This window comes from Coturnix japonica, chromosome 3, assembly GCF_001577835.2.
Source record: "Coturnix japonica isolate 7356 chromosome 3, Coturnix japonica 2.1, whole genome shotgun sequence".
Lineage (NCBI taxonomy): Eukaryota > Metazoa > Chordata > Aves > Galliformes > Phasianidae > Coturnix > Coturnix japonica.
In genome coordinates this window covers 53399154-53423138 of record NC_029518.1, presented here as the reverse complement: position 1 = coordinate 53423138, position 23985 = coordinate 53399154, and the positions used below count along the sequence as shown (strand labels likewise).

At 37.6% G+C, this 23985-nt stretch overlaps 1 protein-coding gene across 17 annotated transcripts in view; it reads right to left on the bottom strand.

Annotated features, from left to right (window-relative positions):
* Positions 1-23985, bottom strand: part of PTPRK (protein tyrosine phosphatase receptor type K) — a 389675-nt gene that overhangs the window by 75703 nt on the left and 289987 nt on the right. For all 17 annotated transcript variants that reach the window (XM_015858520.2, XM_015858509.2, XM_015858508.2 and 14 more), the window contains exons 8-11: positions 13354-13656; positions 4136-4245; positions 2834-3035; positions 448-553 (exon numbers count right to left, since the gene is read on the bottom strand). In XM_015858520.2, coding sequence (XP_015714006.1) covers positions 448-553; positions 2834-3035; positions 4136-4245; positions 13354-13656 — 721 coding nt within the window. The remainder of the gene's footprint in view (positions 1-447; positions 554-2833; positions 3036-4135; positions 4246-13353; positions 13657-23985) is intronic.

Genomic DNA, 23985 nt, shown 5'->3' with positions numbered 1-23985 from the left:
CATATGTGCTACAGAACAGATGATTTGGAGCACTGGAGAGGAAGTGTTATTTTCAAATCCATTTTCTGACAAACACCTTTCAACCTCATATTTCGCAGACACCGAGAGGAAGTAAAATGAAATGATAATGGATAGGAGGTAGTCCTGAGGACCCTAAATCAAACAAGATAGACAGCTGGATGATTAAGGTCATGAATATCTTTTGGTACAAAAAAAAAATAAAAATAAATAAATAAATAAAAAAATCTCATTAATTACAAGTCTATTGGCAAGCTCAATTTCAGTAAGAAAAACAACATTAACATCATATGATTATCACTTAGAAATGCTTTATCAGCTTCAAGACAGCATATAATCAGTAAAGATCAGCTAAAGAACCTCTTCATGATTTCTTTAGTTGTTAGGTTTTTTTTGTGTGTGTTTTTTGTTGTTGTTGTTGTTTTTTACCTGATAGGAGCACCTTTGGCCTGTGCTGGTCTCAAGAGCACAGTTATTGTAGTAGCAGTTTCATTGAGAGATGCATCAACTCCTTCATAGTCCGGTAAAGTGGGAGCTGAGTGATGTTGAAAGGGAAGGAGAAGAATAAGAAACAAATCAGCAAAAAAAATTTTGAGTTTTTATGACATTGTGGCTGTTCATAATACAACAAAAAGGCATGATATTCATCAGCCACATGACTCTTTTTTAATGAGTCAAGCACTACTTTTTAATCGAGCAATGACTGATAATCCTGCTCCCCATTAGAGTCTCCCTCCCTCAAGTGGGGGAGAATTTGATTGCTGAGAGAGCCTAAGCACACAAAACCTATTTTTTTTCTTCCTCTTTCTATCTTTCAAACAATTATATTCATAATCTTGAAGACCAACATCTACACCTCTCTTCCTTTTCCCACATTTTAGCCATCCAGTTTAGCTACACAGCTTCTGGCTGTCATCACAAACCTGTCATAGCCCTGACTAATTATACTGTTGTTCACAATAACTGTAGTGCAAGGAAAGTCACAGGATCTTCTGTGTATATATTCTGCAATATCCATTAGACGGTAAACTCTACCAACCTTGAAAATTATCTTCATATTTATGTGTTTTTTTTTGGTGGATCTTTTTAAATTTTTTTTCAGTATGTTGATTTACCTTTATAAAATTGTTAATGATGCCTTTGTGTTTCAAAATTAATTGTCACAAAATGTCAATCATTCAAATCGTAATTTTAAGATCAAGAGATGGAAGAGCAAAGAAAGACTAAAAGCTATATTTCATTATTTTTAGATCTTAAATGCACATTAAAAAGTTGTTCATTTCATAAAATATCATTGTTTCAAAGAAATAATGTTTGTTGAAAGTTCATTTATAAATTACTCTTTACACTACAAGTATTTTCCAAGTATTAACTAACACAAACCCACACTGTGTCCAGTTAGTTGTGATTCAGTGGATTCTGGACAAAATTCCCCAAATTTTTGAATGGAAAGAAGATAAATCTTAAGAAGCCTGAGTACATCATAGCCCTAAATCACTCAGATGTTTTGAGATGCTTATGATTAAAATAGTGAAGTGGCTGGAACACAGGCATGCTAGCAAGATATTAAACTACTATAACATTTTCCCCCTACAAAGTGGGCCAACTTCACAATTAGAAGGTAAGTATGCACTTGCTACATGTCTATCACCTCTGAAAGTTTATGAGCTGGAATTTGTTGTAAAGTAACACAAAGACCTTAAAGAATCGGAGTAAAACATCAAAACACAGAATAACCTCATAGGCTAGATGAACAGAACATAGCATTTGCATTTTGTCTGTTTTGTTTTTGGAAGGGGAATGATGAACGCTAGTACTTATGTTTTGGGATGGAATTTGACAAATTGTTAAAGTTAGCTACAAGTACAGCATTTAACTTACTATAGATTTCAAGGAATTCTGGCTTGAATTTTCTCACATTTCAATTCACGTGCATGTTTTAGGAAACTGGGTAAGGAGAGCTGGTGAACAGTTTCCCAAAGAAATGGTATGTGCATTTCAATACATTATTAACACCCCTTTTCAGGAGGATTTAAGTTTCATTTTGGCAGATAATAAGCAAAATAGCTTGCTTTGTGCTGCTTACATTTTTCAAGACTGACTTTTTTTTCTCCTGCTAAGCTGTGAAGTTATCATACCTTAAGATCAACAGTCTCTATGGATATAGCATTGACTCCTTTTCTGCTTGTCAACTGCATAAGCTATCTCATGTTTTGAGAATTATATTAAAATTTAAGGAAATCAAAATATTAAAGCATTCAATTTGACATTGCTTTTTTTTTCTAGAGTTTTCAGTGCATTATTAAGATGAATAGAGTCATTCTTAGCACATTGCAGTATTTAAATAAAGGCACAAGAAAGCAGAACTACTTGAAGCTGGCAGAAGAAATTCACACTTCATGTTAACTTCCTAGTTCTGTTACAATCGTATGTTGCTAAGTGGTAGCACCTTGAGTAAGCAGGTTAATTTTCTGAATCTGACTTTACTAATATTCAGAACAAATAAATTGTACACAGTAACTTATGGAGTTCTGCAAGGCTTAATTAGTTGAAGTTTGTAAAGCACTTTAAAATGTATAGATGAAAGTAAAATATTAATCAAAACTAGACATTTGGTAACTACAGTTGTGAAATTTCTCTGAACTTGTGTGATTGTTCAGGAAGTACAGTCAAAAGCATTTTCAGAATGTGATAGGAATGTTTTGTTTTAGATTTCCTGATTGAGTCTCAAAAAACCCAACTTTTAATTACAGTGAACATTGCCCACTCTTGTCCCACTCGATTTTTAATTTTTTTTTATTATTATTTTTTTTACCTGAAATGTTGGTTGTTACATTGATTGTGGTTGCTGGCCCAAACCCCTTGACAGTGCTTGCACGTAAAAAGAACTGGTAAGTAGTCCCAGGATGCAAATGTGAAAAGACGTGGTGTGTGCTGTTCCACAGTTTTGACACAGTTTGTGGAGGTCCTGCCACTGGAACTGCAGGATCAAATGACCGTATGCTGCTGTAGCTCACCTGGAAAAAAATATTGTTTCTGAAATTTTGTTACAGTTTCAGCACAAGGGGATAAGATAGCTTGGATGGAAATGAAACAAAAATCATATATTCACCTAACTATCCAGCTTTCTTGGAGCTACCATGTGTACTTGATGTGTGTAATTGTCCAGTCTGCTTCATTTGAAAGAGTATATGTATGTGCTTCATTTCTCACAGTGGCAATGTCTGTCTTCCTATGTAGGTGTGATAAAGATTTGATTTCTGGAAATGGCTGAACATTCGCCAGCCTATGTGAAAAATGGAACGAGCTCTTTGTTTTGCTTTGCTTGTCTGCGCAGCTTTACTCTACCTAGCAAGCTGTCTTTATCTCAACCTATGCTTTTTCTCTCTTTTACCCTTCCAATTTTCTCTTCCATTCCCATTGGGAAGACTGAGCAAGAGGTTGGCTAGTGCTTGGCTGCCCACCAGTGTTAAAACACAACACTTATTCCAGGGGTTTTGTTTGGCTTTTTGGCTTCTCTGGCTCCTAAAAACCATTACTATGCAAAATTGTAACCTTTGTTCCTTAAAAAGGCTGATGGAGAGGATGGCAATCTTTTCCCATATCAGTTCATCTTTAGAAAAGCTTTCTGCCAGTCTCCTGCAGAAGTAACCAGAAGGCTCATGTATTAAACACATTCTAAATCGAATATATATGCAGGTTTCTCTGAAGGGGAATATCCAAAGATCTCACAAAGTTAAAAAAGGTGCTTCCAAATTTAATAATCTGAAAGGCGTTTCAAGTAACCTTTTCTTCCAGCAAATAAGATTACACAGGTCACGTTTGTCATGGCCTTGGAAGGACGAATAGTAATGGTACAAGATTTTTAAAATTAGCACTTGCCATGTGGTTTGTAACATTGTTACATTCACTTGCTCAAGATATTGGACAGGGCCACCCAGGCAACAATGCATTCACCATAATTATAAATTCTGAATATCCATTCCAGTATTCTTTAAATGAAGGCAGGGTCTAATTGAACAGTCTGCCTTCAGAGAAGAAGAAACCACCATCAGCCCCCTCTCTCCTACACTTTCCTAGCCCTGTCCAGTATGCTTGTCATCTGTTTGATGATTACCTCATACTGAGTAATGATGCCATTTGGGTCCACAGGTTCCTTCCAGTTGAGGAAGATCTTATCTTCGAAAGGAGTTCCTTTCACTGACTTGGCAGGTATAGGACCTGGAACTACAAACAAAATAAAATTTAAGAAATTCAAGAGACAGACAAATTAAAGAGATGGCAGAACATCCTATTAAAATTGAAAGTCAGCACAGGTCTATTTTTATTAGCATTCATTCACACGCAAAAGATGGTGGCAGAGAGTATGAAAAGCACTTCAAAGCATATTTTGTCATTCACAGTGAAGAGAGAGCATGAAGTTGAAATGTTATCCCCACATACGGTTTTCAAAACTTAATGCAAAGTCAGATTCTCTTGTAATATAGCCAGGGGAAGTGGTTCAGGTTAGATTATTACTTCAGGTGTTCAGGGAGCTCTGTAATATGCATATCATAGGACAAGGACTACATGGTTTTAAAATCCTTTTAAAAGAAAAAAATCAAAGGAAAGAAAGCCTATATATACAGCATGTTTCAAATGAGAGAAATGCTTACAAAATAATTTTCAGTCACCCCTTCTTATGATTTGTTGTCTTAAGAGTGGGCTGGGCATAAGAAAACAGCAGTTCAGCTGCCACTGCTTTCAACAGCTACAGTGCTCCCACTGCAGAAAGATCAAAACCGCTTACTTCAAATCTGTCAAATAAAAGATATTTTCAAAGCTTTGAACTGAACAGCACTAAGATGACCCTACTTTCTTATTTTAAATGGAACCAATATCCTTGCTGTAATAAAAAGTCTGAAGTGTCATCTCAGGCCTCTTTGCCTGACTGATTCGCAGTGCCCGGTAATCCTATCAATGCCAGGTGGGCGTGCTTTGTTATCTCCCCTTCCAGCTCACAAAATATTTTGGTCATACACATGGCTTCTTTTTAACCACAGCAGTTCACCTACATTTGAAGGCATACATGCTGAAGGAATAAGGATAAGACTACCCAAAGAAACCCTAAAACCAAAGTAACACCCTCTTGCCTCAAAACAAAAAAGCCAAAATCTTCAGTCTTTTAAGCTGTCAATATGTTGACATATATTCCCAAGCCCTTCTTGATTAGACTATCTTTTTCAGCATAACATCCAGAGACCCTAATGCATTACATTTCCTGAGTATTAATTTTCAAAGCATATTCACATTTTATGAAGGGTAAAAATAAACCAATAATTACTGGATCAAAGGAGGTGCAAGGCACTATGCTAACAGTACCATGGTATGTGTGTCCCAGTAACAGGTTTTATTTCAGTCTGCAAGGATGTTGTAAATGGTAATCTGACCCTTGGTACAAGCAACATCATTTAGTACATTAATAATAAATTCATTGAGTTGGAGAAGCCAGCAGTAAACAGAGGAGAGCTTCACAGAAACTGTTCACCCATCTGTCATGCTAAGACTTAGGAGTTAACTAAAATCAAACACTGCTGTTTTGCTTCAGTGTACTGATATGGACTGGGGACTGGATAAAGGCTGATATGCCATGACAGTCCCTTTGCGTTGTTCGTGGCATTCGCAGATTTGCTGTAGGCAATGCTTTGTTTTTCACAGGAATGCTTCACTTTTTTTCTTCTCTACATCTGAAATGAGGTATGAATATACTCTGATTTTTCCTAGAAGATGTGCATATGTCTCTATATGCACATATCTGTGTTTGAGACATACCATACAAATGCAACAGGACACACACATAAAATATGAAATCTGACAACAATAAAGCATATTAAAGCATACGACATTAAAAAATAACAGACATTATTTCTCAAAACCCTGTAAAATACCCTTTCCCCTCCCCCCCCCCCCCCCATTTAATTGAATCTGGGTACAAAGCTCCAAGTTTTAGGTTTATGCAAGACTCCTACATTACTGCCAAGTGGGAGAAACCTCTGAGCTCATCACACTGTATGGCTCTGTTTTCTTCTTCTGCATTATAAAATTATTCGCTTGTGGCAGCAGCAGTGTTAAACTAACAGGAACACCATCATCCCAGTTATTTTCATGCTTCTCTTCCTACTGGCATGAGAAGGCCTGGAGAACAGAAGCTAGGATAGTGATGAACAGCTTGCTGAGAATCCCAGTAAAAACGGTCAGAAAGCAAAGGAGAGAAAGTAGCTAGAAAAAGAGAGCAATAATTCCCATGTACTCCAGCCATCCCATAAATTCACCAAAAATGAAGCTTGTGAACAACTTCAGTTATTTGGGAGAGCAGCTAGAGTTAAAGCAAAGAAAGAAATATAAGTTGACATGCTTAGAAAAAAGAAGAAAAATTAGTTTTAGATTGAAGGACACATTTTGGTGGGTTTGAAGCTTCTTCTTCCCTTCCATTTTTCAGTTAAACCACTGCAAAAATATATTATTGCATAAGTTTACCAAAGGGAAATGAGGAAGGTGAGAAGCAGAAGCAAAATTATTTGCTTAAGAAGCACACTATCTGTAAGCAAGCACACATATTCCTTTTATCTCACTAGTCAACACTAGGGCATTGCAGCTACTTTGTCAGCTCCCATTCTACTTTCTAAGTGAACTCTTCTTCTTGTCTTTATAGATAGCCTATACTAAATCAAATCACCCATGACTACTACAAGTGTATATTTAAGTGAAGTATATTACTTAAGATTCCATATCAATGGCCAAGTATCTGAATAATTCAAATAGTGTATGTAGCTATCAAAGGAGTTGTGCTCTAACATTTTAGCCTCTGCACCCTCTCTTTAAAAAGATTCTGGTCCCATTGATTTTTTTTCCATTTGCTGACCTTGTGAAGTGTGAACCCATCATCTCTGAGTGACAACAGCAAACACACTTTCCTTTGTATACATAATTCTAGGTCAAGCTTCCAGCAGGTTCAGACTAATGCTTAGCAGAGGAAATAAAGTTATTTAGGAGGGATAAACTGTATGGTTTACAGAAAATCCTTTTACAATAAGGGTGGTGAGGCACTGGAGCAGGTTGCCCAGATTTGGTGGTGAAATCCTCATGTCTGGAGACATTCAGGACCAGGCTGGATGGGACTCTGAGCACCCACCCTGATCTAGCTGTGCATGTCCCCATTCATTGCAAGGGAGCTGGACTAGATGACCCTTAGGGGTCCCTTCCAACTCACACAATTCTATAGATTCTATGACTCTAAAAGAATACAAATTTAAGCAAAAACAAACAAAAGAAACCCTCACAAAATAAAACCTCAAAGCATTTTTCTGTTAAAAAAAGTATACAAATGTGAAAAATGTGTGCACAGAAAAAGAAAAAAAAATATGGAAGATAAAACAAATTTAAAGGGAATTTAAGTGGTGTTTTATAGGGGTAATGTCACAAGTTCATCTTTCAGGATTTAGTTGCATTTCCAAAACCCTTTTACAAAGCTATGCATTTGTATAGTGAATAGCTGATAATCTTTTGTTCTACAAATGTAATGTGGTGAACTTGTATAAAAACTATGTGGAAAAAAATTACAAGCTATCCGTCTGACACAAAACCAATTCATTTTAGAACAATATATTTGCATTAAACCATGTCATAGACACAAACAAATTTTTATTCACAAATAGTGTCACTTAAACCTTGTTGTACACTAACTTAACAGGAAATTTATAGTACATTATTTCTGGAAGAACAATGTACTAACTGACACCAGCCTCTATAAAACTGAATTAATATTGCTTCTGTTTTCCTGCTACAAAATAATGAAAGTGTACATACACAGAATATTTTTATTACTATACTCTGTGAAAGTCATGCAGAGTATTATTATGCAATACAGTAAAAGCTGTGTGCAGATATATGCACAGTTATAGGAAAAATTCCTTTGTGATACTTGAGAAGTAAAGTACATCAGCAACAAAGCTCATAACCATTCTCAGAAGGCAGATGCTCTTTTTCCAGGAGATGGTGAAAGACAATCCCTTCAACCACTTAAGTGTTATAAGCAATTAAAATGGTCTACCTTTACATTTGCTCCAAGGGAAAATATCTAGGATTTATCATATTAGCTTTATGCTTCCAACTGGCTCACACCTGCAGTTGACACCTTCAGGCCCATGTAACTTCCCCATGATATAAAAATACAAACACAACTAATATAAATGCTTAAAATCAAGCTATTTAATTATGCCAACTGGCAGTGGTTCTTCAGTCTCAGCAGTGGTAGCATTCGCCATAGACATGGACACAAATATCACTCAGGGCTGAACCTGCACATTCAGCATTTGCTGAGCTATGGGCATTGGACACAGGCGTCCAGTACATTTTACTGTCTAAAGCCCTTTTGTCCCAAATGCGGACTTCCGCACTTCTCAGCTCTCGGATTTGGAGACATTTGTCCATTTTAGGGTAAAAATAACCTTACATGCTGACAAAATGGCAACCGCACAACTTACTAAAACCATGCAAATCAGTATTCTGATGTTGGATTCAAGTAGTACAGGGGCTGTCAATGAAGGCAATTATCAGGCCTACACATCACTCCTCGTTCCATTGCAGACAGCTTCAATAACTGTTAATCCTGGCCTGTTTTCAGGTCTAATTATGTCAAACACACCATTGCCAAGAAGCACCTCATATAGCATATCACTTTTTCAGCCATAAAGCTTCTAATATAGGTAACTAAAGGAAATGAAATATAAAATTGTTTCAGCCAGTGTAAATAATTCTGTGTTCCAAGGCCAATTTTTCCTGAGGTATTAATATAAAACCTAGCTTGTATTTCTACTCCCTGCAATAGCTTTAAACAACTTATTTCATTTGCTGTTCATTCAGCATAAGCCTAAAATAAATCTGATAGAAAGAGTCAATCATTTCAATATTTTTCTTTCTTTCCCACAAATCAAGTTTTCTGATGTTTTCAATAAAAAGTGCTCACATGCCTTTCTACCATCACTTTTCTCTCTCTCAACTACATGCTGTTAGGAAATCATACCTATCAACTGAAAAAATGATTGGGGTTATTTTCAAGAGCTGAAGGACAAACAGGTCATTCCAGGCTCCTTTTATGAAGGGCAGTGGAGCATTTATAACCAGTTTCTGTTTGCTGCTTCTCAAGACATAAAACCTCCTTCCTTATTTGATGATCTCAACACTAAGTTTTGCAACTACACAAGCCATGTAGTGCGTTTATCTCCCTTTTTGTTCAAGGACTGAAGTCAATACCTTTAGTGAGGGCATACATGGATAAATTTACATTAAATCCTTTATCATTTCATCATGAGTTTTGCTTTATTAACTGTAACTACTTGCCAGTTTCCAGTAAGATTAGTATTTGGTGTTCACTTGACATCTGTGCACGTCACTCAGATAAGTAAGTTACACTTTTTTTCAAGACAGTTTGCTATTTCAAGCAGTCTTTGCAACCTTCCTTTGCCGCATCAGGCTTACTGCCTCTTCATCTTGCTGCATTAACTTCTCTCCCAGGTGTGCTATTTTTGTTACTTGAACTATGTTACAAGCAGAGTTTTATATCTATGTTCTTCCAAAGCTCCTTAAAGCATTTTTTGTTTCCTTTGATTGAGACATATTTTATCCTCTTTTTTTTTTTTTCTCCCAATATTTTCCTGGGGTGCCAGAACAGCTTGAAAAAACACAAAGGAAAGAAGCCCTCTTATAGCAAATGTGAATGTGAAGAAAAAAAAAAAAAGAAAAAAAGAAAAAAAAAAAAGAAAGAGAAGTATATATATGTATTTCTAAAGGCAATTTACAGTCTACTATTAGCAATGGAAAAATACTAGATGTCAACTATAAATTCCTCTCTCTTGCAGTTGGAGGAATGTATTTCATATTTGTGTTATGGTAGTATGCAAAATATGTATTTTTTCTTTTCTTCTTTTTATTTATTTATTTATTTTGCTCCTGTCTTTATAGAATTTGCGTCTTACCCAGCTGTTTCCCCAAATGGTGACCCAACTGAGATTTCCCAAGAAGCAATAATAGTGATAGAGTTGGATACTGGGTGTCTTAACCCTGTGCTGTAGCACTATGTAGCTCAATAGAGCTGAAAGAACTACACGCTTCAAAAGATCAGGGTTCCTCACTTGTTTCCATTAAGAGTGCCCTTTGGCCAAGACCAAAGCTTTGGTACACTTTGTACCCCTAAATGGGTACTTATCCTATGACATATGACCTTTTCCAATTAGTTGTTCTTTGGTATTAGTTGACCTTCCTTCACTAGGTCCAAGATCATCAAGTACTTTGAGTTTCACGATTTCCTTTCTCCATAGCTGTTCTCTCTTCTAGTGACTGTTGCTATTTCTGCTAATTCACCACCTTTTCCATCTGTTTCCAACTGAAAATTAAGGAAACTTCTATATCCTTTAATTCCATTTACCATCCATTGCTTCTAAAAGGAGCTCCTTTGAGTTCACAGCATCTGTGTCATGCAGCTCCAAGAATGTGCATAAATTGCTGATTTATGTAAAGTGATGAAGTCATGGATAGTTTTTTGTACTTTGTTCAACATGTCTTTATCCTGCATGCATGCATCCCCAGATTTCACAGAATCATAGGGATTGAAAGGGACCTCTGGAGATCATTGAGTCCGACCCCCTGCAAAGCAGGCTCCCTACAGCAGGCTGCACAGGTAAAACTGTTGCCCCCGTACTGAGTCTTTCAAACATCCCCTACTACACAGCAAGAGCTTGTTCCAAATCTTAGTGATTATGTGGTCTCTCCCACTGAAAGACGGCAATTCAGCTGTAAACTAGTCAAATATTTCCTCATTTTCTTATTCTTCTTGTACAAACTAATAGTATACAGCTGGTAATTCATTTTTCTGTGGAATTCAGCTCCACACAATTTACTACATTAAAAATTAATTTTACCAACTCCAGTTAAACTGAAATACTTAATTCAACAAGTATTCAGATCCATCTATAGTCCAAAAAAGGGCTATTTTGGGGCTGTCTGATACTCTTGGCTTTGCTTTCATCCAGATTCTGAATAATAAGCTAGTAACAGCTTCTTCACTTGTCAGTCATGGCTCAAAAGGTCTGAAGAAGAGATTCTGAAACTTAACCTACCCTTCTACTAACCATTCTCTGAATTAATTTTGCTCTTGGCATGATACGCTTCTCAGTTATCACTCAGTGCTCTGGCTTTTGTGATACCAGAGATCCATACAAGCCCAACATCCTCTGAATTTAAAGAATCCTAGATTTTCAAAAGTGTATAAAGTTTCTGGCGGAGTGACAGAAGAAGAGATGAAGGGTAACATAAAAAAAATAAAAAAGGGAGAAAGATGAGGAAACATGGGGAAGAGCAACAGAAGATGAGGTCAAAATGGGAAAGAGGAAGACAGGAAATCATTGGGGCAGGTATCTTCAACAATCTACAGAGTCCAGGAAGTGGTAATGTCCCAAAATTGTAATGTCCCAAAATCACATTAATTCTACAAAACCTACTAAAAGTATTATTACAATGAGGCTACTTCTGACTGTATGTGAAATATGTGGGGCATAGAACTATGCATTTTACTGTAGCTCTTGTGCTTTTAGTTTGAATCCTACTTTAGGCAGCAAACTGTCTTTTCACACAGTTCAGATGGAAACTTGATCACTCAGATACTGGACTGAACTCACACTCTACACAAACAACTACCGAAGTTAGTTTACTACTGCTATAAGGTGTGCACACCACACTCTTTGGTCCTCTATGATAGCTAACAGCCCTCAAGACTGCATCTTGCTTACATGTCATGTATTTTGAAACATGTGACTAAATGGACACACAATTCCAAATTAATCAATAGCGCATAAACAAAACCATGCATTTTACTCCCAACAGAATCACTGACTCGGCCTCATAAGAGGAAATTTCCAGGTTACAAGCATAACTATCACCATTGTGTCTAAATATACCCTTCAAAGTGCGTTAATCCTTACCTGAAGACAGCATTTGCTTGAAATAGTGTACCTTAGCAAATTTTGTTCCCTGCTGGCATGCTACTCCGTAATACTGCCCTAAGTGTACAATTTTCAATGAGTATCCCACAACAAAAACAGAAGACAAAATATTTGACAAAAAACATCTGACTCTGCTCTTTACAATCACTTCTGTGATGAGCAGCTAACATCACTGCATACCCAACTACGTAAAGACTCTATGAATCTGTAACTCTTCTTGAAAATTATATTAAAAATAAAAAGAAAGTCATTTTTCCACGGACATTGTAATATTGCTACTACTTTCCTAACTTCAAGGAGAACAGCAACCATAAACACTTGTTTCGTTAGTCCAGATAAAGAAATAATTCATAATGACTTATATTTATACTTAATTTTAAATAGAGAAATGCTAAAATTTGAATTGCATGAAACTTTCTAATTTTGAACTTGTCAATAAATCTTCACATCCTTCTTGTTTATTTTATAGGCAAGGAACCATGCCACGTTTTAAAATCCTATCTTTCTACATAGCTGTGCTCATACATTACCCCAAATAATCATTTTGCTTTTTTTTAAACACCCTATGGAAATATCTATTTTCATTTTGTTGTCAATATTTCAATAAAATCTAAACATAAGAAAAGGAAACTCAAACTGCTCATTGTTCCCACCAAAAAAGTATCTGTTTTAATAAACTTCTTTACTTCCAATATTCTGAGAAGAATTGCTGAATGTCACCATCACTGTCTACGTCTGTTCTTTAATTCTCCCTGACTGTGGTAACTTAAACTGCCTTATGTCAATGAAATTTCATCCAGAGCATTTTTAGGAGGAGTTGTTGAAAAGTTATTTTAATCTGGCGGGTGTTTTAAAAATGCTAAATACAAGATACCGTAACCTAGAACATAAATAAATAATTGGTCAAATCTATTTGCTGAAGACTAGTCTTCACCTAACACTAGCCTTCACCTAACACCACCACGTGTTTCTTGTCACCTGCTTTAACACATCTTTGCAAATTTTGCAATAACTCGGAAACCAACCTTTTTTTTTTTTTTTTTTTTTTTTTCCTTTTTTTTTTTTTTCCTTTTTTTCTTGCAAGACAGAAAATCAGTTTAACTTGAGCTGCAGGGAATTCTGGGCTATGTATGCAAGTTGACATCCATAGTATCCTTAAAGCTGCTGCTATAGGGCTAATTAATACATTTAAAGAACAGAACCTCAGTCTTTCAGGCTACATACTGTAGCACACAGTCAATTTCTTCCACCTGTCTAGACCAGACTTGGACATAATTTCTATAATAACATTTATGCATACCATCTTCGTCTGTCTGGATAATGGTCTCCTCGCTTTCCTTTCTCCCTTCTGGGTTGGTTAAGATCATTTTGAGGCTGACATTTGTGTACGGAGGCAGATGATCCACAACATGCTGGGGTGCTTTGGGGTCCATGTCCAAGCAGTCTGCCTTGCTCTCATTGCGTCCACAGAAGTAATGGTAGCATATAGTGACATTGAAAGTGTGGCAACGAGTGATATTGTAACCCAGAGATTCCCAATCCACGGCAATGTGTCTGGCCTGAATCTCAGCAATCTTCAAAGTTTTAGGTGTTCTCATAGGTTCTAGAAAACAAAGTAAATCAAAGAATAATGTTAATGTTATTCACTCTTGCACAGAATAGCAAGATTCTGCAGATGATAGCTACAGGAATGTGAAAACAAAGGAGATGCACACAGACATATTACTGGAAAAAGTACCATCCATTGTGCAGGTGCCTGAAGGCAAAAAACTGTTACAGCCTCCATGTTTTTATTTCCTCTTCAGGCTCTCTTTGCAACTTTCATTCAATGATTAAGATTTATTAACAGTGAATTGTTATTAATGGTGTAATGATTCAAAGCAGCTTAGAATACAGACAGCAGATGTGAGATTGACCAAAATGCCACCCAGTTGTCACTACTAGATTTTCTTCTTAATTTTCACCCTTTGCTCCCATTTTTATTTTTACTTGAGAAAATTAGGTAATATATCATAGTGATGAAGAGTCAACATTCACCGCACTATGATTTATCATGCCACAAAGCAATGCTGTATGCTAATTAGCTAATCACCTTAGTAAGCCAGCAATTACCAAAATGATGCAGATATTAACTGATGTTTATTAATTTTAGTAATGAGGCTATCCATTCAAAAAAAAAAACCCTGAGAAATATTGCAAAAACACTTTTGGTTATAAAGCTGTTATAACCCCCCTCTTTCAGATCCCTAAAACTTTGGCCACTGCTCTGAGCTGGTAATCTCTGAACTGTGACCCAGGTTCACCTGCTCTCCCCCCCTCCCCAACCACATTCAACAGCAGAGGATGTGACACTCCCCTAGCTGTCATCAATCCTTCATCATCTCTCTAATGCATTAATTCCTCATGCAAGACTAACTTTTATTGTTGAACTTAATTAAAATGATTACACAATGAAAATCATGGCCATGACTACATATACACTAGAGTTTCCCTAGAAATATACCAAGGGGATTTTTATATCTTGCTAACACATACTTCTTCATTACAGAAAATACAGCCTGCTGTAGGTACAGCTGCAGCCTTGTGTCCTTGCTGGTGTAAGGTCAAAACCATTGAGATCATCCAAGAAAGTGAAACACAGCACTTCTCTTTCTGGGCCTAGCTTGCCCAGTGCAGTGTAACTTGCACTTATGAAATGAGAATCCCAACCATGGTAACAATAAGCCAAAAGCGCAGATGGTATATTCAAATAAGGAAATATCAATCAATATAATCTATTCAGATGAAGTTTTCAGGGCAAACCACAGAAGTTTTATTTCAAATACCAGAACAACCACATTCTAAATGTAACATGAAGGTATTTCTTAAAAAAGATGACACTAAAATGGACAGAGCTGTTGACTTTGCCAAGGGTAGAGAAATCTTGACAAACTATAGGTCTGAACAATTGCCAGTTGCGAGAAGTTTAACAAGAACAAGCGCTGGATTCTGGACATAGGATGGGGCAGCCCTGGGTATATGTACAGACTGGAGGATGAGAGGGTGGAGAGCAGCCCTATGGAAAGGGATCTGAGGGTTCTGGTTGACAGCAAATTGAATATGAGCCAGCAGTGTGCCCTGGTAGCCCAAAGGGACAAGAATACTCTCTGGAGTATCAGGTACAGCACTGCTACTGGGCAAGGGGTGGGACTGTCCTGCTCTTCTCTGCACTGTACAATCTCACCTCAAGCACTGGGTGCAGTTTGGTTGCCACAACATAAGAAGGACATAAAACTATTACACACAGAATCACACACAGAATTACCTGGGTTGGAAGGGACCTCAAGGATCATGTAGTTCCAACCCCCCTGCCTGGCAGGGCCACCAAACATACGCCTTTACTAGATCAGGTTGCCCAGGGCCCCGTCCAACCTGGTCTTGAACACCTCCAAGGACGGGGCATCTACAACCTCCCTGGGCAGCCTGTTCCAGGACCTAACCACTCTTCTAGTAAAGAACTTTCCCCTAACATCCAACCTAAATCTTCCCTCTTTTAACTTAAACCATTTCCCCTAGTCCTGCTATTATCAGCCCTTTCGAAGAGTTTACTCCCCTCCTGGGAGTAAGTTCCCTTCAGGTATTGAAAGGCTGCAATGAGGTCACCCCGCAACCTTCTCTTCTCCAGGCTGAACAAACCCAACTCCCTCAGCCTGTCCTCATAGGGGAGGTGCTCCAGCCCCCTGATCATCTTTGTGCCCTCCTCTGGACCTTTCCAAATCTCCATGTCTTTCTTGTTAAACTGAGGGCTCCACACCTGGACACAGTACTCCAGAGGGGGCCTCACAAGAGCAGAGTAGAGAGGGACAATCACCTCCCTATCCCTGCTGACCACCCCTCTCCTGATGGAACCCAGGATCCCATTTGCTTTCTGAGCTGCCAGAGCACACTGCTGGCTCATGTCCATCAGGACCCCCAGGTCCTTCTCTGCCGAGCTGCTCTCAAGGACCACTCCTCCCAGCCTGTACAGGTGCCTGGGGTTCTTCTGACCCAAATGCAGAACCTTGCACTTTGCCATGTTGAACCTCATTAGGTTCACCCAAGCCCAGCTTTCCAACCTGTCAAGGTCCCTCTGAATGGCATCCGTTCCCTCCACCGTATCGACTGCACCACTCAGCTTGGTGTCATCAGCAAACTTGCTGAGGGTGCACTCCATTCCCTCATCGATGTCATTAATAAAGATGTTAAAGAGCACCGGACCCAAAACAGACCCTTGAGGGACACCGCTCGTTATCGGCCTCCAAAGTGTCCAAAGGAGGGCTATGAAGGTGGTGAAGGGTCTGGAGGGTAAGGTGTATGAAGGGTGGCTGAAGTCATTTTGTTTGTTCAGCGCAGAGCAAAGGATGCTGAGGGGAGGCCTCATGGTGGCTCAGAGCTCCTCACAAGGGAAACAGGTGGGGAGTGCTGAGCTCTGCTCTCAGGTGTCAGTGACAGAACCCAAGGGAATGGCATGAAGATGTGTCAGCAGAGGGTTAGGTTGGGTGTTAGGAAAGGGTTCTTCACTACAGAGTGAGGGGCATGAAACAGGCTTGCCAGGGCAGTGGTAATAGCACCAAGCTGCTGGTAGTCAAGCATCTGGACAATGCTCCCAGACATAGGGTTCGAATTTTGTGTGGCCCTGTTGGTTGGAGTTGATCCTTGGGCATCACTTCCAACCACTATAATAATATGACCCTTGTGAGTCCTTTCCAGCTCAGGACAATCTACAAACATTTTAGTCTGAAGGAACAAAAATTGTGCCTATTTTCTTCTATGATCTATCTCTCTCTTTCTGGGATTTGAAAAAAAATCTGTTCCCTTTGCCCTTAGGTACCAATTTATCACATATATGGGAAAAAATACAAATGCAAAAATAGACATCCCGGGCAGTAGCTTTCTGAACATATTGTACAGTGCCACAATAGAGATGTGAAGCTGAAAGATACCACTGAAAAGGTCCTCGAGAGATAAGAGACTTGAAGAGAAGGAGGGAAAAAAAAAGGTTTTTATAGAATAAACAATGGCACTTTTCCAAGTACCAACAGGTGAGAGGCAGTTGTAAAAAAAAGAAGCAACACAGCAATCTACTGAAGGAGCTGGTAAGAGTCTCCAAAAAACAAGTACTTATTTGGCTACTTTAAGTATTCAGAAAAAAAAACAAAAACAAAAAAACAAAACAAAACAAAAAAAAAACAACAAAAAACCACAACACATTCAAGTGTTTCTTGGGAAAAAAAAGTATCACTAAAATAGAAGTAATAATTTTTAACCTTTTTAGATACACAAATGACAAAGAAAAGTTACACATCCTCTGATATATTTTGAAGTCTAAAAGACTAAATATTGTTTTGAATTGTAGGCTTATTTTTACTTCTTAAGTGGATTGGCTCTTCTCCTTTTAGTAACCCTTTATTTATTCTACTAAACCGTGTTATGCTTCCATCCACTACACCAGAAGAACCTGAATTTAAAGTTTATTAGAACTGCTAAAAGAATTATAACATGGTACAAGCCATTTGGCAATGATGATTGGAAACAGTACTGTTTGAAGTGGACTAATCGGTAGCAAAAAGAAGCACTATACATCTTGCTTCATTCCTGACAAGCTTTACAATGTATTCATGCTACGCTATACAGAACTTTAAACAGAAAAGTTTTGTTCATCTTAAAGAAAAATTATTTTACAGTTCTATGCAAATTTTACAAATGTGTCACAGCATCAGAAGAGATATGGAAAAGAATCCTTTATTCCACAATCAAACACAAAAGAATGAAAGCGAGAGTGTGATCTCACTTTCTTGCTATTCCCTTCTTTGTCAGAAATTAAACAACTTCTGCAATATTGAGATGGTAATTAAAATCTGCCGAGTCTCTCAACAGCTTTGGTAAACTCTGCCAACAGTCCCACTGCTTCTAAAAAGATGCTCTGAAACAACAATTTTACTCCTGCCTCCAGGCAACATTTATCTCAAGGATCTCTAGAGGTAAAGACCAATTGTTTTATACGACCACATCACAAAGCCTCCATCTGTAACACCTCAGTAGAAAGCAATCTCCCAATAATTATTTTTCTCAGATAAAACATCACTGAATTTTTGAGCAGGCTTCCCCAAAATCTCATTAAGAATAATTCTATTCTAGATAGGAGCAAAAGAAGCTGCTCATCTGCCACTTTTCCCTTTCCCCATCTTATTTAAAGGGACTTGAGTTTTCTGAAATATTTTCTTTATCCTCCTGTGATTTAATTTCAATTTATGCATTCTCTTCTGATCCCAGGATACTCTTTCTGTACCACCAGATCTAGTAAATTCCCTTTTACCCTGTCTTCCCAGTTGTTGCTTCCCCACATTTTCCTACTCAGCCACATCTAGAACTTCTATGCAAAATGCCTGGGTATTCAAGTCCATAATGCCTTGCTTCTTTGATGACTTAATAACATCAAAATGACACACTCTGCTGAAGAGGGAAGAAATAAGACTCTCAAAATCTATTCATTTCTCTACCTATAAGCTGAAGTTTCAAAACTAGTTAATGACAGCATGAAGTCTTTACTATTTTCCAAACATTAATTTACCAATTAGCCTTGTGACACAAATAAGTGTTTATGCTAATTCTGCAAGGAGAAAAAGACACAAAAAGGTTAATAACTTGTTCAAAACTCCGAGGCGATTTAAGTGCCAGCAGCAGAAGAAAACTGAGCAGTCCCCAGATTCCAGTTCACCTGTACTCCAGGTTCCAGGTAGAGAAGTGGCTCACAGCAGCTGCCCTTCAGTGACCTCATTTACACTTGATCTTCCAGTGCCTACACAGAAATGCAAACTCAACTGCACACTCCTAATCTGTAGCTCCTTTTTAGAAAAGTTCATGCCATTTTTCCTAGGACAAATTTGAAAGCATAACAGTGGCTTCACATTAAATGAAATTCTGAGCATAAAGTTATTTAAAAAGCAGTAGTTTTGGCTTATTCATTTCCGAGACAATACTCTAACCCTAACACCTAGTTTTAATGAGGGGAAGGATTTTGAAATAATTTTTTTGAGTTTAGAAATTGAGTGAAGCAACACTTCCTTTGTTTTATAACTAATTCTCTTTTTGAATCCAAGATTTAAAAAAATAAAAAACACCAAAATTTAAATATTTCTCAAGACTTTTTCCACAATGGAAAACACATTTAACACTGAAGATGCTTCCTTGTTGTGGTGGCATAAAGCATTTTGGCCTCCTGTTGTGAGAAATTCAATGTCCTGAGACTGCCTCAAGCTCTTAAGCCTGAATGTCCTGACTAGCAGAGTCACATCCTCCAAAAGAAATAGAGCCATGAGGCATATGGAGGGCTTGGTGATGGTGTTGCAGTACAAATTTTTAGACCAGTGAAAATATGTAATTTGTTCTTCATATGAGAAGCTGAGGAAAGAACAGGTTCAATCTTAACTGGGTACTGCAGGGCACAGTTTGTACTATTTTGCCTCAGTATGCCCTTCAGCCTGCATGATTTCCTCCACCAAACCAACTTCCCCATCCTCTCAGGCACCCCCTCTCACAGGAACATGCTCCCCTCTACCAGACCCACCTTGTCCACAGTCACTGCTATGGCCTCCATGCATTTCCCACTGCTGTTTACTGCCCGCCTCTTTCTGCACCTGAACTCCATTACCTTCCTCCTAATCACCTTCCTTGCACCTCCTGTATAACAAATGCTGCCATTTGCTCTTTCAGATCCATCACCCAGACTGAATGCTGTTGCACTTACCAATTAAAAACAGAATCACTGAGAGAATATATAGAGAACAGGAAAAACAAAACAAAACAAACAAAAAAAAACCCCACACAATACAAAAACAACAAAAAAACCCTGAATAGTAAAAGAGATTTCTACATTTATACAGTCTACTAAATCCTCATTCCTTATTCAGAAACAGCATTAAGTAAGAGAATTACATGCACGTGGTATTCACTTGCAACAATTTATGGATCAGAAAGATTTAACTCAATGTTATGGGATAAAATAAAGAAAAGCTTCAGAAATTCTCCAAAGGTTAATAATCCAGGGATAGCTGGCAAAAGAGACAGAACCTGCTGACCTCATACCATCTCTGAATTGCGGGATGATTTAATAAGAAGCTCCAGATAACAGATAAAATGAAATTCAATTTCTTTAGTACTTGATAAGCAACACGTGATATGACAGGTCAGTATCAGAGCCTCTTTGTAGAGATTATCTTCACTTATACATAAATGGCAGTGAAAAGACTTCAGTTACAGAAGGAACAAGGTGATATCATGCATTTCCTCAGAACCAATTTTTAATGATAAAACTTATTACCTAAATTAAAACTATCCCATCAAATAGGGTTAACAAAGCATGATAATTCTTTTTGTTTTCCTGTCTTCCATCAGAAATCCTAAACATTGTTTGCAACAGACAGTCATATGCAAGGAAAAGGAAGATAAGATTTTCTGATCAATAGGTAAAACATTCTTTTGTTTGTATGAAGTGGAAAATTACCAAATTTTAAAGCACAGACAGTTCAGATAAATATAGTGCTTCTTGAATAACACCATATGCTGTCATCCAATGCATCCTGCTAGAACACGCAATTTTTAATTGGAGTTGGCTTTATGATTTACACATTTTTTTGCCCTCCTTGCCTCCTCATATTCTTTCTGCTATAGTAGTAGACTGTGGGGCTGACTTCAAACCTCTGCTTTACCTGCACTAACTGAAATTCATACCAAGTTTAAGAGTATTAATGACAAAGAAGGGGAAATAAAAGAAAAAAAAAAAAAAAAAAAGGAAAAAGAAGAAAAAAAAAGAAAAAAAAATGAAAAGGAATCTTAAGCTTAAGAGGGTGATATAATGCATAAATCTACAATGCCACTCTCTACAAGACAATGAGGCCCTGGAGTGTGTCAACAGGAGGGCAACAAAGCTGGTGACGAGTCTGGAGCACAAGTCTTATGGGGGCAGCCGAGGGAACTGGGATTGTTTAGTCTGGAGGAGGCTCAGGGAAGACCTTATCTCTTACTACAACTACCTGAAAGGAGGTTGTGGCGAGGTGGGGGTCAACTTCTTCTCCTGGATAACTAATGATAGCACTAGAGGGAATGGCCTCAAGTTACAAAAGGGAAGATTCAAGCTGGGTATCATGAAAAATGTCTTCTCCAAAAGAGCGTTCAGGCACTGGAACAGACTGACCAAGGAGGTGGTTGAGTCACTGTCCCTGGATGTGCTCCAAAAATGTTCAGATGTTGTACTAAAGGGCATAGTTTACTGGGGGAATATTGGTAGTATGTGGATAGTTTGGCTAGATGATCTTGGAGGTCTTTTCTAACTGTGGTGATTTTATGATTCTGTAAGTTTTGAGCAATGTGGTGCTTATATCTAATAAAAGCTCCTAAATACAGAAGTAAATGTATGACAATTACTAAAGGATTAGTGGTTTTAAGATAGCAACCCTGTAATTTGAAACACATTGTTTCTGACCAAGCCTCCTTTAATTATCTTGCGTTGACATTTAAAAATAAGACAGGAAGAATATGTCCTAATTTTTCTGCTAATATTCTCAGTGTCTGAACACCCACTGGAATTCCCCAGACTTTTCTTTTTGAGAACATGAGCCTCTCTGTCCTGTGGCTTCTCCTGACCTTTCCAGGAAGGGTTCCTCCTTGGCATGTGGGAAATAAAAAGGAATTATTCTTAGATGTCACTGCGGCTCCTGCTGCTTCCTCGGTTCATGCAAGGTCCTACAAAAACAAAATGTTCCCAAAACTCACAAAAATGTTACCGTCAGGCTGCTGTAAAGAATTCTTCTAAAAAGACCACTAAAAAGAGCACATAAGAATGGCATGGGTGAAAAACACTGGAGGAAGTACAACCAAAGCCATAACAACTGTGAAATGTGTAGTAAGAAAACAGTCTTTCTCATTCACTTATTTCAGCTTCATTTCTCACAATTATTACTTCTGTTATTAGTGAACAATGAATTTTAGAAAAATATTTTATATAGATACTAAGTTCCCTCTCATCCTAAACACAGTTCAGATTGCTGTATACAAAAAGCGTATCACTCACTAAAGGGACTGCACTGGATTTATCACAAATTTCAACAGACAACTAATTCTTAGCATGAGAGAACGTAAGCTCTGATCACTTTTGCATTTCTCTGAGTGATCTGCTATCTGTCAGCATCCTATTTGCCTTTTTGCTTGCCTAACTTTAAGCTACTAGTATGTAAACATGCTTTTAAACTACTCATCTAAATTCCATTTATTATTAGGTTAGAAGGAGTGAAAACCAAACATACATACAACACAACCAGTTGAAGAAATTTAGGAGGGGAGAAATTGTGCCTCAAAAATACTTGATCATTACCTCCACTGATCAAAAAGGCAATCCTTGACAGTAGTGGATATCTTTGGATATATTTACAGCTGGTCTGATTACTTTCCTAAAGGCTGCATCTACATCAGCAACATGCATAGTGCATAGAAGAAAAGCACTGGGGCTTGGGATTTTACTGTAAACATGTTGCATAGTTTTACTAGCTCTATTTTGGACTCTTGAATCAGTTGTCCTTCAGTGGCTGGACATGCATCACAGAAATCCATTTTCCAGTTCAATTTCAAAGAAATCTGGTTTGCACATTCTGTGACAGCTCTGTGATACAAAAGAAAGTGTATGAATTGGGGACAGTCATGAAATTTCCATCAGAAGTGCACTCCTATAGCAAAGCTAAATCACTAACAGATTGTCTCTCAGCCTCCATTAGAAAAATCCAGGCCAGCTTATATGAACTGGAGCACCCTATAATAAAATTATGTTATCAACTAAGAAAATTCTAGGTATGGTTATATGTCCTGGGATACACATGATAAAAAACCCTCTGTTTCAAGGATGTACAAATCCAAAAGAACTGAGTTATACATCGTCCCTAAGGAACACAAATCATATTCCAAATGCCTAAATTACACTGCAAATCTTGCATGGAAAACATGGATCCTACTGAGGTATGACTGTGGATGCCTAAGGGACAAGTTTGCCAGAAGATTACCTACAAATGTAATCTGGAATTGGATATTGCTCTTGGCAGAGTTTAATCTGTCTAAATACGGACTTAGTGCTGGAGAAACGTAATAGCTATGACATATCTAAAAGCAATGCATATTTCTTTAGGATCTTCTAGGGAGAACAGATCTTAAAACTAATTTGATGTAAGAATATATGTTACCAACAACAATATGATAATACAGGAAGGTCTGATTTATTCAGACATCACAAGAATGTCATGCATTTCAGTCCAACTTCCTTGAAGAGCTCTTTCTTTTTTCTGTTTTTTTTAAATGACAGAATAGTTCTTTTTTCCTTTTCCTTTCCAGCAGATTTTTGACCGTATCTAAGCAGAGTTTAATGCAAAATCAATTAACAGCACTGGCTTCATCTTTTAATAACTATTTAATGATAGTTCATGGATTGTTTATCTAGAGTCATGGACTGCCAACTTGCGTGCATCCCTAGCCAAAACCACACCAAATTATACTACTAATTGCATCAGAAGAGACTTTTCATATATTATTGGAATAATAGCTTCATCCCTCAGGTACTACACTTTCAAAGAATGTGCAGTCTCCCATTTTCAAAGCATACATAAGCAGGACATCAGCCACGCGCATAAATACAGATAGAAAAGTCAAACTAAAGTTTTTTTTTTTCTCCTCTTTCCTCAAATCTTGTTCCATATTCCATGACTTTTGTAACCAAATCTGAAAACTCGGGCCTTTAATCTTTTTAAATTTAGAAGCATAAAGAAATAGTGAACATCAAAGAAAGGCAATTCAAATGAAGTTGAAAGAAATCATACAATTTGAGGTAATTTCAGCAGTCAGACATAAAATGAAAAATTAACAGGTATGTATTCTC